The 16,815-nt window shown below is 51.7% G+C and overlaps 1 protein-coding gene across 1 annotated transcript; it reads left to right on the top strand.

The window, feature by feature from the left end:
* Positions 1–10,284: 10,284 nt before the first annotated feature.
* On the top strand, positions 10,285–16,272 carry PPP1R3B (protein phosphatase 1 regulatory subunit 3B). The gene is made up of 2 exons (XM_048052151.2): positions 10,285–10,442; positions 12,932–16,272. The coding sequence occupies exons 1-2, from the start codon at positions 10,429–10,431 to the stop codon at positions 13,821–13,823; spliced, it is 906 nt and encodes a 301-aa protein (XP_047908108.1). The 5' UTR covers positions 10,285–10,428; the 3' UTR covers positions 13,824–16,272.
* Positions 16,273–16,815: the final 543 nt, after the last annotated feature.

The following is a 16,815-nucleotide window of genomic DNA, read 5'->3' as shown; positions in this document are numbered from 1 at the left end:
GGCAGGATAAATACATGTGGCTCACTGAAGCAGCCCCGGTCTGGCAGCAAAGGGTAAAACAGCAGGGGTGAGACTGGGAGCCCTTAGCCTTGCAGGACTTCCACAGATCCAGGCAGCAGATATTTCTTCAAATGTCCTGCCCACGTCCAGAAAGGGGGGCTGAGTAGGATGCTCAGTCTCAGAGCAGAAGCCCAGGGTTTAGCCCCTCAATAGCAGCCAGAACAAACCTGAGGCTTCCGTCACGAAGCTGGTAGCTCTCACGGCACGTTGCCTCCAGGTGATAGGTGGCCAGTGCGGACCCCACAGCTGCCCTCCTGCTCCTCCAGGCTGTGAGGTCAGGGGATGCTCCAGTCCAGGCCCCGCTGAGTCCTGTAATATGTGCCACGTACCCCAGGGGAGCTTCAAAACCATCGTGTTCCTGCCACCAGGCAAAGCAGATAGACTATTTCCATCAGCTCAGCACTGGGCAGAGTTAAGGTGACTTAGTTTAAAATTCCCTCGTGCTTTTATATGCGTTTATTCCTTCATGCCTATATGCATTGCTGGCTTTTGGAGCTTCTTTCCTCGCCAAGCTGTTTCCTGCTCTTAAGAGAAACATCTTTTTACTGCTGTATGCAATCCCTTGTTTGACTTGCTCGTGAACAGCACTACAGGGCAGAGAGAGAGAGAATGGAAACAACGAACCAGGACCAGAAAGGAGGAGAAGGCTGCAGCCAGTCTCCCAGCAAGTCTGCATGGGCAAAGGGAGGGTACTGCTGCCAGAGGACTTCTGGCGTGTTAACATCACATCCCGCTGGACGTGAAACAAGCACTCTTAACTCCATGGAGTCTCTCAACCACCTCTGAAGAGCTGTGACTCCAATCTTCCTCTTGAATTTGCAAGAAGGGAAATGCGGGTTCCCACTGCCATCCTCCAGGCCTGCCTGGAGGAGAAGTCTGTGTTAGACTAAACTTTGCTCCAAGGAGGTCCCAGAGCCGCCAGAGGAGAGGGATGCACAGAGGCACTTGCCTGCCCGAGGCAGATGAGCGGCAACCTCCCGGGGAGGCCAGGCGCCAGGGAACCACGCTGCTTGCCTGAGGCCTGCTCTGAAAGGCGTGTGCTCATCACAGTTGTTTGAAGCCGGAGTTGAAACTGAACTCTTTGGACGTTAGCCCTGTCGGCTCCAAGTAACACCTCCCACCAACGCAGGGGACTTGGCGGCGATGCTCACAGGGTACACATCTCTGCTGGCTGCAGCTTCTCAGGTAGCTGAGAAGGGCAGCAGGGAGAGCCATGCTCTGCCCCAGGGCCTGGGACACCTCAAAGGGAGGCTGGGGAGGGCTGCAGATTTTCTGGGGTCCTACCCCTGTGGCCAAACTTGGCGGCTTCTTGGCTGACGTTCTGACAGCAATGTTTTCCTACTGCAAGCCCAGAGCACGTGCCGCAGAGTTCAGAGGGATGCCTGGCACTCTAGGAAGCAGTGTGAAAGTCTGGGGGCTGCACGAGGGAACGGCCTCCCTCCTCTTGCAGCTCCGTGTAGGGCAAGCAAAGGACAGCCTCCCCAGCACGTCTGAGACACGCTGTGTGTCACTTGCCCCGTGCAAACCTTCTCGGGGCTGAAACGTGACACTGAGTGCGTGGGGCAGGTGTCACCTCCTTGCATACCAAGCCCCACTGCTCCATCCCATGTGTCCATATGAGGCATTCCCCAGCTGCTCTTACCACTATTTCAGGACCACTTGAATTCCCGGCTCTTATCAGGCTTTTTCTAGATACTCGAGCCCCCGAGTTCAAATGCCACCAGTCACATCTGGGCCAGTCCCTGCCCATGCTCTGAGCGCCCTGCGCAGAAGCTGGGGCGCCAGCATTGGTAGCTTTTGGAGGATTAACTGATTTTTTTTTTGCTCAGAGGAGTGCAGAAACCACAGGCTCTCAGTCTGCTACATTTAATGGCCTTGTTTACTGTCACACGGAGATTCCTTTCACCTGCACAGGCACCTTTGGGTTTTTAGATGAATGATGCTCACCAATGCCCACCCTGCAGGTCTCAGCTCATGGCCATACCTACCTGTCCCTGCAGGTGGTTTCCATCTATGTGCAAACCCTGGGAGCATTCCTCCATGGGAACCCTTGGACTGGGAGGAGGAGTTGGGCAATGCTGCTCTTCTCTCTGAAGCTGTCCCTTCACTTCTCTCTGCAACTGTCCTGTAAGATTTCACCTTCGGTGAAGTTTTCCAGGGAGAAATTCCAATATGTCTGTGACATCGAGCAAACATTTTTGTGAGTCCTCAAGCTCAAACGTGGTCCATCTTCCCCCGCATCTGGTAGGGAGCTATGGCAGATGTCTGAGGAGGAGAAGAGCTGGACAAGCCTGTAGTGATTCAACTTCAGATTACTTTCCCAGCCAGCTCAATTTGCAGATCAAGGATTTCCTGAAAAGGAGGCTGCGTCTTTCTGTGCAACTGGATTTTTTTCCTTCTGTGAATGTGTCTGGTCCCTTTTTGAACTCACGTCAGTTTTTAGCATCCACAAGGCCCTGTGATGGGGAGTTTCACAGCTTACATACACCTCCTTCACAAATGGAAAAATAAAGAGTGGTCTGATGCTGGCAGCTGATGGGATGACAGGAGCTCTGATATAATCTTTGTTCATGTAGTAAAAGTCTTAGAACGGGGTGAGAAGTGAAACAAACCAGCCAAAATTACTTAAGACAGCAGCTTAGACTGCAGCTGAGCATGTCATGGGTAATAATTATAGCCAGCATAAGCCCATCTTGTCTGCAGTGGGAGCTAAAGCAAGTACAGATCTTCAGAGGTGCAAGAGTCACATCGCAGTCTGTGGGCAAAGGTCTGTGAGACAGACTACTTGCACACAGCCCATAGATACACTTATTTGCTTTATGCAGAATAAGATACCTTTGTATTAGCAATAGATGCATGTGTTTACCTTAGATTGGGTTAATTTGGCTTTAGCATGTTTTATTGCTCCCTACAGACTAGTAAAATTTTATATTAGTAATAAATTAATTAAAGGAAAGGCTTTGCTCTGAGACTCTGTAGTGAACTCACGCTCATATACTACATCCTATCTGCAAATTATTTGAGACCTTTATTAAGTATTTTGAGCCTGCCTTCCTTCCTTCCTTCCTTCCTTCCTTCCTTCGTCTCTCTCTCTTTCATCTCTCTTAGCCATATAATATTGGATTTCATATCACACGGATAAGTGAATTCCCCATGCCTTATCTGCCACTCATCGCTCTGTATTTGCTCGCTATATCACTACGATATAGCACCTCCCCACTACGAGCAGGGCGGTGGAAGATGCAGTCAGATCCCCACCGACCACCTCTCCTCTGGGCTAAAGAAGCCCAGCTCCCTCCTTATCTCTTCATCTGCCATGTGCTCCAAACTCTTGCCAACTTAGTGATTGCTGCTGGGCTGCAGCCTGTCCCCATTTCTCTTGTACTTTTGGCCCGAGTACAGTCTTGGCAGCGTCAGACACCAGGAACACAGCCCCACCAACCATTTAGGAGCCCCAGCTGAGACCCACACTCTGCAAATGTCCTGAGGAAGGCAATTAAACCTTCAGCGTGGTGAACTCAGGTGACTTTGGCGTGTCACACCACGCTGTCCAAGTGTGAGAATAACAATGGCAACGATATGCCAATAAGGGAGAGTGACCGGCAAAACAAAGGAAGTCTGCCTAACAAACAGGATGCGTGCCTGAGCAGATAAGGAATGCTGGGGAACAGTAGCGTGGTGACACGCGGCTGCCAGGCCTGCGATGGGCAGTTCACTGCAGCATCCACACCAGATGGGAAAGACGCCTGGTTTGCAACAGAGCTGGCAAGTTATGCCCCGAGGCAACTGCCTCCAACCCTTTATTTAGAGATTTATTTTAAATATGTTATTGAACTTCATCAATCTGCATTTTTAATGCACTTACTTTTTAATTTGCAGTTCATGATTAATATTTTCTATTAAAAAGTATATCAACCTCTATGGGTAGGTACAAACATGTTTATTGCCATGTAATATACAAACGTATTTTCATATTTGCAGGTGCCTGTGGAAACATGCGCTCCCCATTACCCAGTCCAGCAGGCAGCAATGAGCCAGGAGTACTAATGAACTGGGAACCCAGCTGATGTGAGAGCAGCCAAGCACTGCAACCCAGAGCCAGCTCCACGACCAAAACCTCTGGGTTAACCAAGGGCCAGCGTTTGCTATTTATAGCTGCCTTAGCTCACATTTAGGGATTTAAAAAGCTTGGAGGCAGTTTGGGTGCCAGGGTACCTCTGTCCTGCACACGCAGCACGCAGTTCCTTGTACAGGAATGGTGCAAAGCCCAGTTGGGTCATTGCACGGGCTGGATCAGGCCCTGTCTGTAGGGGAGGCCACTACGAGCTGAGACAGCCTGGGTTAAACTGTTAGTCAAACAGTTTTTGATTGTTTGATTTGACTGAACTACAAGCTAATTACACACACCTTCACGGACTGTCCAACGGCCTGACTTCCTCCTCCCCTAGCAAAGCCAGCAGCAGGTTTCCTACAAATAACCAGCCTGCTTTCCTGACCTTGTCAGGGTTATTTCTGACCTGAGTGTGCCTCGTTTGCAGGCAGATTTCCCAAATTTTGCCTCCTCCAATCCAAGCTTACAAGTACTTGCTGTGCTACAAGGATGCTGTGCCTAACCAGCTCCTGCTAGGCGCAAATGAGATTAGCTAGATCTTGGGAGATGGGACAGGGAGGGAGCCATCTCTGCAGACTCCTAAGCACTCAGACAGTCGGCAACGCCAAGCTTCCTACAGACAGTGGAGGTAATTTTATGCACCAAACCTGGCATCTCAAGTGACCTACTTCACTGCATTTAGTTTCTTAGCTGCAATCAGTTTCTGCAAAACTTCAGACTTCTGGTTAATTTGATAAACACTTGAATGTCACCATTTTTCCCTGTGATTAAATTAACACTTCCAAATAAAAAGACTAGGCTATATCTGCAAAATATTTTCAAAGAACACAGAGGCTGATGATGGGAGCAGCTCTAGCTGACCTTCTTCCTCATTTAAAAGTCAGGCATCTCGTTCCTCCCGGTTTTCAGATTCCCTTTATAGTGAATGGACAGAGATAGGCAGGTCCAAAAAGCAATGGATCCCATCTTTCATCTCAGGGTGAGAAAAAATGATTCTTGGAGGGACTGACTATTGTCTGCTGCAGCACAGAGAGCTGATGAATCCTTGAGGAGAGGCTGGGTTTGTATTTATCACCAAGAACTGCAAGCATTCCTCTGTCTGACCTTTTCCCTCTCCGCCTTCATCAACATACAAGAAGTGTATGTGCCTTTCAAGCAAAGCACAGCCTCTCGTACAACGGTATGTCCTCTGAGCCCCCAGGCCCAGTACGTGCAAGTTCCCAAGATGTCTGCCCCACCAAATAAAGCTTGCAGTCACTAAAGTTGCCCTAGAACATTGCTTCGCTATGACCTGTGTATCTAGAACAGATCCAAGTCCAGTCAGTCGGACACTTAAAGGTGTAAACAAACGAAGCTGTTAATGCATCTGAACTGATTCAGCATACCTGAGCGGAGCCGAGCACCACGCTCTCTCTGCAGTCATAGCAGTGTGTCAGTGGAAATAACACCAGTCCCTTTTGATACTCTCACCACTCCATCACGGCCCTCGTTCCTCTCCTGCAAGAGCACATAGGAAATCTGGAGAATTTAAAGTTCTAGTCCAGACTGCATCCTTATGTCCCTTGTTCCCCTTGTGTAGGAAGGCACGTACCCATTACAGACAAATTTTACAGATTGTATCTGCACAATCAAGTACTCCAGGGTTCAAGCAAACAGCATAGGAGAAAGAAAGCCACTGTGTTTCTTTGCATCAACTGGAGAGCTACAAAGAAAAGTCTCTGGGATGTCAAGCCAGACATCTCTACAGCGTGTGTTCATTAGGGGAAGGGAAACTCACAAGAAAAAAAAAAAAAAGACGTGTACACAGTTATTGCACTTCTTCATGGAGTCCTGAAGCAGACAACCAACCTCCTTTCTTTTGCTGTGATTTTTCCATGACTTCACTAATGGGAATGAAAGCTGTGGACTGCATGTAGGCAAGGTCTTGGAGCATACCTCTAAAGAGAACATCATAGGTGATGAGAGAGCAGGAGTTACCCCTCTCTCCTGGGAGAGACTAACCCACTGAGCCTAAGTGGTCTTAATCTCTGGGAAAAGGTTGTTCTAACCTGGTACTCTGCCTACAGTGCCTCACCCCAGCACCACTACAATATCTCTGACAAGCACCTTGTATGCCTGGCCAAGGACTCACCTCTTTCTTGTTCCTGCCTGCCTGTTATTTGGGTGCTCTACTGGGATTTTGTTTCCTTGTGCTGCTCTTTGGGCTCTTCCTCTGCTGGAAGCCCAACTCCTTTTTCCCGGTGGGTAGCAGCTTTCCCTAGGGCATTTGCAATAACATATTTACTTTAACTTTCTCCCTCATAACATCTCTTTTTGCAAGGATTTTCTTGGTGCTGGGCATTTTTATTATTAGGAACTAATACTGTTACGCTCCCTGGTATTTTTCCACAACACAGAGTACCAGGCTAGGTTTTGCACCTGGGCCCACACTGTCTTCTCTGCACGCACCAGCTTGGAAGGGAAGGTGCCACAGTCTTCTGCAGGGCAGAGTACATGTTCTTTGGGGTGCTTGACCATCTGAGCACATACGAGATCCAAATGGAGCTTTGCCAAGGCAAATATTCCATCTCAGGCCTGCAGCCAAGGTACTGAAGCAACTCCTTGCTTTTGGGCAGGGACAGGAGTGGCAGTGCGGCCTCTGCCTTGGAGCACAGGCAGGAGACTGAAACCAGAGCGGGAATTCCTCTGACACATTGAAAGCTCTTTGCCTTATTTCCTGGGATGGCCACAAAAGTTGGAGACCTATGGAAATAAAAGAGGAGAATCCCATCACCTGATGGGACTTCTCACAGTGTTTCTTTGGTGGAGCTGCGTTTGCTCTGACGGTACAGGAGCTGAGCAGGGGCCTGGTAACACAAGAAGCTCCCAGGAGACTCACATCAGACCTTGACACGCGTCTGCAGCTGAGACTAAGACATTTTAATTCTCTCAGCTTTCTCCACTGCTCCGCAGCCAGACCCACGAGGCATGCTGCAGCTGTCGGCACACACACCGGCTGGCCAGCAGCCACCACTACCAAGCCCCGCTCTCCTCAGCGAGGACGTTCACTGGGTCCCTCCCCAGCACTGCTGGTTCTCACGAAACCTAAAAGGGATCTGCAGGCTTCCTGCCCTCCTGTCGGGGTGGCTGTAACCAGTCTGTACACCCAGAAGGGACGAGGGAGGACTGACAGACAGACAGGCACACAGCTCGGCCATGGGTACATGCTTTCTGGAGGAGCACAAACCATGCGGCCTGCTGCCACTGCTCCTGGGGCACCGCGCTGCCCTGGCAGCTCTCCTGCAGCACCCCAGTGTTGCCCAAAATAACCTCTTCTGTTTCAGCCAGGATTTCCTCCGTAATCACATGCCTTCAATGACAAAAATTACTCCAAAATTAGTTTCTCCCTCGGTATTTTGACATGAGGCAACACCTGGTTAAAATTACTTCAGAGCTACCCTCAGCCTTGTCACAGGCAGGCAAACTTAAACAAAACAAAACAAAAAAAAACCCTCTTCTGCCTGGTGCAAGCACCGGGGCCTGGCTCAAATTCAGCAGTAGTTTCTCGGCACTTCTGATTTGGAAATTGTTGGCAAGTACCAACATTGCAACAGCATCCGCTGTGCCACCACAGGCATTGTCTGCAGGCCGTGGAGGGTGCAAGGAGCGTGACACCTCCACCAGCAGCCCAGGGACCTCCAGGGGACAGGGACGGAGACCTTTCCAAAATGCCCTGCCAGTCGCTTTCATTAGGCTGGGGACAAAATCAGGTGTGGAAGGGCTGGGGCCTCCCAGTAGGGCAATGGGAGGCCACAGCCGGGAGGGTGTGGAGGGAATGAGGCAGCAGGAGGGAGCTGCTGGTTTGGGAAGGGGCAGGAGGCCACAGACAGGGTGTCCTGTGGCAGCGGCCCCAGGCAGCACTGTTACATCAGCCGCCCCATGGGTTTACAACACTCGCCCTTGAGCCTTGGCCCCGCAGCCCGCTGCGGTGTGGACATGTTGCACAATGCCCCCAGCCCTGCTCCCCTTCCCCTGCCCCGGGGCTGGCTGCTGGGGGCTGAGCTCCTGGCAGCGAGGAGACAATACTCCGACCGCTCCTACCTCCAGCGGGGAGCCCAAGGAGGTGGCAGGAACAGGACGAGTCCCCAGGTACAGGTGGCTCTTGAGGGACTGCTTGGACACAACACAGGGGGGCATCTTCCCACTCCCCAAAGGGCATGCAGCCTCTTTGACAAGAGCCTTACGCTTCCCCACAGCCATTCTGTCTTTCGCATCAAGATTTCATGTCACCACGGTGGCCACGGTCCAGAGGAGCCCCTGGGAAGGAGGGCTGCCCTGCAAAAGGGAGCGAGCAGCTTGTCCTTCCCTCCCACAGCCAAGCCTGCAGAGCCACATCCGAGGGGTGCAGGAGCCACAAGGTCCTGTCCCGGGGGTCCTGCACTGTGAACAAACCCTAGGTTGGAGTTGGTAGGAGACAGGGACTCTCCTTCCAGAGACGTCCACCAAGGATGGGACTTCCCCAGGCCTGGCCACCCTCAGGGAGAAACATCTGCAAAGCCTCTTCCCTGCGCCATGGAGCAAACAGGGAAGGAGACGATTGCTCTTCCTCGTCCCCCAACAAGGTGGGAGGGGTGGAAAGCTGTGGGGAAATCATTAAGACCACTGTGCAAGGGCTCAGCACAGAGCTAAATATAGCCCTTATCTCTGCTCCCAAAAGATAAGAGCCTGTGTCCACAGCCCGCCACAATGCCCTGCCCTGACTTCCACCTACCTTTGCTTTGGAGGCAAACTGCAGGCAGCAGTTGTGAAACACGGTGTCCTGCTCAAGGCAAACAGAGCTTTTATCAGAGGCCAGAAACACACCCCAGTCACCTCGCATGCATACCTCCAAAGCCTGCACAGCTCCAACGCTGACCCCCACCACCCTCAGCGCCTCTGCAGTGCTAAGCAGCCAGCAGCTTGCACAGGGAGCTCACAGCAGGGCAGAGCAATGTGCACAAGTCAGGCTGGGGGCTTCCCAGTGTTGGGGCTCATCCATTGAACTTCCACCAGGATCTCTCTGGGAAATCCCTTTTCAATATCCCGCGATCAGCAACGCTGAGCGGGGCTGTGCCGACTCTGCCTGGAGAGGGTGAGGAAGCAGTGGAGAAGACCCACGGGCCCTTTTGGGTCTCTGTCCATTGCTGCTGGGCGAATCCGGGCATGGTGCCACTCATCCCTGCTGCATACCCATCGCGTGCTAAAATTCCACTGTACGCTCAGCACATAAAATATTGATCTACAGCGTCCTGCAGTGGATGTATCTCCCAGCTCCTTTAAAACTTACCACTGCCTTTATCTAAAAGCAGAAACCCGTGAGGCTAAAGCAATGTTTTTCCCCCCTCAACAAAAACCCTTTATGCCTTGCAGAGTAATAAGTTTAATAAACGGCAGCTTGCAGCAGGAAGTCTCTGGGTGTAACAATAGCTGTGTGTGCTTCCACGAGTTAATTAAAACCAAATGGCGACACTTCGATCCTACTGTTATGCGCTGGAAAGGAGGCAAGAGAGAGCAACATTGCTCACAGCTGTCAGAGGCTAGATATTTTGGGGAAATAGAGGGAAGTGCTGTTTACCCCCAACTTTGTGATGGGATCAAGGTAGGCGCGCCGTCCCCACCTCACAGGAGGCTTTACAGCCCAGCTCCCCAACCTGGCCGGCCTCCTGCAAGGCGAGGAGGTGTCCGTCAGGGCACCGGATCACCCGATGGACATTTTTCAGTGTCAGCAACACCTCCCAGCTCTCTGCGTGTGCCTGCTTGGGATGGGCCAGTTGGGTCCTACTGATGGTTTTTCCTAACGTCGCCTAACTCATCTCAAGAGACGACTGTCTCACGCCTCTGGGAAGGTCATTTTTTCCACTCCGCGCCACAAACATCGCCAGGAAAGAGGATTTGGGAGCGCACCCTCTGGAGATTTCTGCCTAGCGCCAGCACAGCCCGGAGCCGCGGCCACAGGGACGCGGCCGTGTGCGCGCCCACCCCGTCCCCGCGCACCGAAACACCCCGGGCCGAGCCAGCCGAGGGGACGGCTCCCCGAGAAGCCCTTCTCTCCGCCGGGAGCCCGGCCGCCCCCCGGCCGCCCCTCACGGGCCCCTCGGCGCCACGGCCCCGGCCGCGCTCCCATTGGCCGCGGCGCGGGCCGGGCGGGCGGCCGGGGAGGGGCCGCGCGGCGCCGCCGTCTTAAGGCAGCGGGGCCGGGGGCGGCCCGGGGGTAGCGGCGGCGGCTGGGGAGCGGCCTCATGCACTGCGCCAGGTACGGGCCCTCGGGGGCTCCCCCCTGGCTCCCCGCCGTGCTCGGGTCTCCGGCAGCCTGTAACGGGGAGCTAAGCGGGCTGGGGTGGGTTTGGGGGAGCGGGGCGGGTGGCAGCAGGGGTGGCACGCAGGTAGAGGTCTGCGGGAGCTGGGCTGTGTCCTAGGGGCGGCTCTGCCTTTTCTGATAGCCAGGGAGCTTGCACAGCAGCAGGTAACGCCTTAAGTCTTCTAGCAGCTGGCGCGTTGGGCACTTGGAGGGGGGGGCAGCGGAGGGGGCCTGTGTAAAAATAGCGCTGGAGGCAGAGCGGGGGCAGCTGGGGGGCTTGGTGAAATGCGGGTGTAAATAGCTCCTCGTGCTCTGACCTGCTTTGCCTTCCTGAACGTGAAGGGGGTAAGAGTGAGCAGGGGCATCTGGAGAGGGTAAAGTTGGGAGAGCACATTCAGAATTTGGTCTGCCCCCCCCACACTTTTTTGAAGGGAAGGAAATCAGCCCCTGTCACCTGCCCCTTGCTGCCTGCTTCCCGGAGCTCCCCTTGCTGTGTGAGCTTCCCAAGCCACTTCCATGCTCCCAGCTTCAAAGCCTAAGTTCCAGGCTGCCAGCGCTAGCCCTGAAAGCGAAGACTCGTGAACGGGGTCTGGGGATCAGCAGGCTCCAAGTGAAGAGCAGAAAGGTGTCTGGGGTGTGAAACAAGCTGAAAGGGGCAGTTCGTAAATATAGGTAGCTCAATCCGATGGTAGGTAGGTAGAGGGCTCTTACTGCAGCCCTGAAGCTTGGAAAAAGCTCCAAGTAATGCAAATCGGGCTGGATATTTCATGCCTCTGCCTTCTGAGTGTTTGGGAGTTACTGACGCTTGTGAGGGAACCCAGGTTTTCAGCAGCTGTGGGAATTTCCTTGACTAAAAGGACACAGCTAAGTAACGCAGATGAGAGAGGAGCATTGGAAGCTGCCTTATTTTAAAGGAGGAAGTGACCTACATAAAGTGTGCGTGAGAAACTTGCTGAAACTAGGAAGAGCCGAGCGGGATGGTGTTAGCAGACAGGTGGATCAGCCGTCTGTCCTATCCAGCTGCCCTTGAGCTTCAAAGAAGGCTCGAGGAGGAAATGCAGAAGGGGTTAGCTGGTGGGTGTGTTGGGAAGCCAGCCTCGCACATGGGCATCAGCTTGCTCAGAGCACTTGCTGAATGGATGCTGTGAAAGACTGCTCAGAGCTGCTCTGTTGGTGTTACGGGGTGGGGGAGTTAAAGCACTGAACTAGAGAGTGGCTCTGTTGCTTTTTCTTGGCCCAGGGACAGCTATCAAGTACTAGAGCTGGCTGTGCTTGGTTTTGGCAGCACGAGCTCTGGTGCAGCATGCGGTCAGCAGCCGCTGCTACTGCTGCTGGCTCACAGGAGTCTGCACAGTGGAAGTAGCTTTGGAGAATGGTCTGCAGCCTCATGGGGAAGGTACACTAAGGGAATATTCTGGCTTTAAGGCACAGGTGAGCTGTGCCGCGCCCCTGGGGGAACAGTCTGGATGCTAGAGGAAGAGATACCATGGTGGAAGGGCACACAGTCTGCCCCTCTGGGGGCCAAGGACTTGTTTCCAAAGGTTCCTTCAGCCTCGAGTAGGTAAGCTGGTTGTGGCTGAGCCCTGTGGTTATACTGATGTTTCCTTGGGGCTCAGCACAAGTGCTGTGGAGGCTTAAGGTATGAAAGTAAAACCTCCTGGCCTGTCTGAGCTGGCCTCTATTTTAAAATGCTGTAGAGGGAAGGAAGCTGCTCCTCTGTAGGTGCAACGTCAGCTAAGTCTGCACAAGTCTGCACCCTTCTGCTTTATCCAGTTGTTGCCATCCTTGCAATACCAAGTGGGCATTTTTTGATGGAGTAGTTAGAGCAATTCTTGGAGGTGGTGATGAACCAAGTATGCAGCTCAATCCAATGAGTGATTTTTTTTCAGCCTCTTAACATACGTGACATCTGGGGTTCTATAAAACCCAAGGTGAGCTGCATACAGCAGCTTGTGACCACATGAGCTCCTGCCCCTATGAAGTCGTCAGATGCAATGGGGAGAATTTTTGGTGGAGGGAGGAGAGGGCAGCAGGAATACTGCTTTATGTGGCACTGGAATTTGATAATCTCTGGGTTTTGTGGACATAAGCAGGACTGAGATGTGGATTTTGCTTTGGGTCAAAAATGTTCTAGAGCCTGCTATTGCAAGCCTAGTAGGGCAGTGTCTGTATGTCTTCACATGGTAGCTCTAGCAATTGGAGGTGAACTTGTTCTTCAAGGGCACAACAGACTAAGGTCCAGACAATTCTGCTGCAGCACACTTCCGAACATGCCTGTAAATCATGCTGTGCAGATATCCAACTCTTATGAAGCTTGAGGGACTTGTGGGGGTGATGGAAACTAAGTGTCTTTGGGATGGGTGGGGAAAAGTGGCATAGCGACTGTCTGACAAGTCATTAAAATGCCTCTCTAAAATAAACTGACCCTTCTTCTCATCTTCCAGAGTATTAGACTATTTTCCTCACAAACAAGCGATGGCTGTGGATGTAGCAATGCAGCTGTACCTGTGCTCTTCACCCCTGCGAAGAGAGAGGTGTGCCTGCAAAATTGCTCCAAAGCCAAACAAGCCATTGCGGCCGTGCATCCAGCTGAACAGCAAGGCGGTGCTGACTGGACCAGAAGAGGCAGCAAACTCCTTCACACACAACAAAGTGAAGAAGAAGGTGTCATTTGCGGACAGTAGAGGCTTTGCTCTGACGATGGTGAAGGTGTTCTCAGAGTTCGATGATCCCCTCGATATTCCTTTCAACATCACCGAGCTGATTGACAACATTGTGGGTCTGACAACGGTGGAGAGGGACAGCTTTGTCCTGGATTTTGTTCAGCCTTCTGCGGACTACCTGGACTTCAGAAACCGTCTCCAGACGGACTGTGTGTGCCTTGAAAACTGTATGTTGAAGGAGCGGTCTGTTGTGGGCACAGTGAAAGTGAAGAATCTGGCTTTTGAAAAGAGCGTGAGGATCAGGATGACATTTGACACCTGGAAAAACTTTGTAGACTACCCATGCCAGTATGTCAAGGATACATATGGAGGGTCAGATCGGGACACGTTTTCCTTTGACATCAGCTTGCCTGAGGGAATTCAATCCCACGAAAGAGTTGAGTTTGCCATCTCCTTTGAGTGTAATGGCAAAGTGTACTGGGACAGCAACAGAGGCACAAACTACCGGATCATACGGTCGGAACTGAAGTCTGCCCAGGAAGCCATTTGCCCCCCACGTGGCCCTGACTTTGGCAGTGCCTTTGACCAGTTCGGGAGCCCTCGCTGTTCCTATGGCCTGTTCCCTGAGTGGCCGAGCTATTCAGGCTACGAGAAGTTGGGGCCTTACTATTGACCTGAAGGCAAAGTTCTGACTGTTGCTGGCGTGTCTGCAGGCCTGGGAGCCCATCTGAATATGCGTTGAAAGGTGGAAGAAGTGAGGCTCCACGGAGCTCCGCATAAGCCTCCCAGCGAAAGCGCAGTGCTCTGCTGGCAGCTGGCTTATAAATCAGGGACACACCTCTGGTGTAATGGGCTGCCTTCCCTGCCTGAAGTCAGATAACTGGCTCTCCAGATGCCCAAAGGAACGGGAGACGTTGCTTGCCTGTCTGTTCAGTGCTGCTACTCCTTCCTCTTCTGTAAAGCTGCTACTCTCCAGGGAAACACTACAGTGCTTGTATTGTCTGCCTAAGCTACATAGTGATGGCTGGCTTGTGTTGCTTGCTAGTTATTTTTTTTTTCAGAATATGTTCTAGTATATATAATTTTTTTAAAGTGTGCTGTACTTCAGCTGCGGGGTTCTCCTTGCAAAGCTGGCCTGTGCCTGTCAGGAAATTAGGAAGTGGTTGGCTTGTGGGGAGCAGTCATCTTCTCATGCGCTTCCTCATGCGAGGTCCTTTCTGCACGAGGCAGGAAGGGTATTTTTGGAAGTGAAAATACAACTGATGGTAAGAGATGTAACTTGCAGCCTGCTGTATTAGGAGACATATGTGCCTGTGGGAGAGAATCTGATATGCTTAGTCACCAGTTTTATCAGCTGATCTTGAAAAGCTTTCCTCATATGCTCGATGTTACCAAAAATAGAGATTAGCTGTAGCTGTGTGGTGCTTGTAACACAGTAGTGGGTTGACAGTTCTGACTGCCTTCTTTGAAACCTTCCCATCTTTCAATCACAAGTGACCAATGATGCTTTTTTCCCCTCGATGGACATCTGAAATCAGCTCCTGGCCTTGCTGGGCCCCGAGAATGCAAGTACTTCCTTCTGTGAACTGTATGGCAGAGTTTTGCTCAGCCTAGGGTGGCTGGGGCCCTGGGGCTGTGCTCAGGTGCTGTGGGAGCTAAACGCAGAGCACAGCGACTCTGCCACGTCCCGTTAAGAAAAAGTGACCGTAATGTGCCTACTGTGGTGGAAGTGCCTTGACTGAGAACGTGGTGGCATGCGTGGTCTCAGCAAGGGTTTGAGATAAACGGGCTTTGGAGGTGATGTTGCCTCTTTTTATGATCCAGTGGTTTGTTACTCCGTGCCACGGACTACTTGGTAGCTAATGGAGTGGTGGGGCTCACCCGCAAGGATGCTGTGGCTGTGCTGGAAGGACGTTAACATGCTGTACTGCCCTCACTGCTCTAGTAGCTGCTGCCGTTTCAACCCGTGAGTGTCCAAGCTTTGTGCTGTGCTCACCGTAAGAAGATGAGGTGGCCAGCTTGTGTGGTGCTAACAGCCTCACAAGGCTTCTTGCGTTACTAGTTGGGCAGAAAATCTTAATCCCTCATCTCAAAGGGAGGGTGCTGAATAGTTAGTAGACATAGAGGTCAAGGGAATCTTACTTTTCCTAGTGCATAAGCTTTATAAGACTTTGGGGTGTCTATAGTAGCCTCCGGATGGCTGGAGAGTGGGCTAGACTACTCATTAACTTTCTAAACCTAGCTTTTAGTTCTGGAGACTACTGCATAAATTACTTCAGCTGTTTTACCCTAACCTGGAAGAGATACAATGATAGCTGTCGGATGCTGGAAGGAACAGAAGAGCTTGCAGGAAGAATAGCCAGCTTTCAACTGCTGCCTTCTCAGAACCTGACATCAGAGCCTGTTATCACTCTGATCGCTCATTCCAGGTGGTAAATCTGCTTGCTAGCCCAGAGCTCATCAGGTTTGGTTCCTCTCTTCAAATAGCTTCCTGAGTCAGCTCTTCTAGCCTGTGTCTGGTGTCTCTTGGAGGGACTGTTGCCTAGCTTGGTTCGAACCTGTTTTTAAACTTAAGTCTGAGTGACACTGGTTTTTTTCTTTTTTTTGACTTAGTGTACGATGTTGATGCTGTAAGACACTGTAGAGAAGTCGTGCTCTCCTGGCGTGCTCTCATGCCTACAGAGGGCAGTTTGTGGGCTGAAACAAGGCATGTATGTTTGGGTGCTGCGGATGGTGGTATCTCCTTTGGGGCCTGTGTGCTTTCAGGCTGTGGAAGCGGTGTGCTTAGGGAATAGAATGGAAGATAAGCTAGAAGAGCAATACCGTAAGTAAAAGCTAGGCTGGGAACTGACTATTTGACCAATAGTAGTTCAAAAATACTACTTGTGGCCTTTCCCCTCTTCCCTTTCTCCGTTGCCAATGTGAACATAGAGGTAAGGGGTTGCTCTCCTCACTCTATGCCTGGAAGTGCCTTGTGGGTTTTGTGCATGTTTGTTTTTAAAAGATATTTTTGTACACAACATTCAAGTGGAAAATGCACTTTATAATTGCAATGTAATGAGTCTTTTAAAACCGTGGTTCTGTTTTTATCTGATTGTTAAAATAAAGGTGAAACAATGTTAGCTGTGTGCCTTGCTGTCTTATTTAAATACCCGTGGGGCTAGGGAGGTGGTTTGGACACGAGACCAGCTTCCTGCAAGCAGCGTTGGCAGGGAGGAGCACACGTCCGCAATGGACTCAGCTGCCTGAAGCAGGAAGGAGCTTGGTTATTCACACAGCCTTCCTGCCAACACAAACGCTTCCAGAGAATGCTCTGCAGCAGAGGAGAGGAGCCAAGCTTTTGTAGGGGCAGTGGCTGGAGCCCTGGCAGTGCAGTGACATGACGCTCCTTCCTGGCAGCAGTCTGCTTTGCTAGCTCAAGTGCAGGTTATGTCCCAGGTGCTGGAGGCTCGTTCCCTTCTGGAAGGGAAACTGCACTCCCACATGTATCAGTTTAGGCTAACAGTAACAGAGATGTGAGGCTGTTTCCAGGTTCCCTCTGATCTTAGATATGCTGTGGAGTTTCCCCACTAACCAGGGTGTTCCTGAACTGCTCTTTACCCTGCTTGCAGTAGCAGGAACAGCCTTTTCAGGTTTTTCTGCATTTATTTCAGGTCACCCTCTGC

Source organism: Anser cygnoides, chromosome 4, assembly GCF_040182565.1.
Source record: "Anser cygnoides isolate HZ-2024a breed goose chromosome 4, Taihu_goose_T2T_genome, whole genome shotgun sequence".
In the NCBI taxonomy this organism is placed as follows: Eukaryota; Metazoa; Chordata; class Aves; order Anseriformes; family Anatidae; genus Anser; species Anser cygnoides.
Note: the sequence above shows the minus strand (reverse complement) of the source record. Positions and strands in the feature narration are given on the sequence as shown.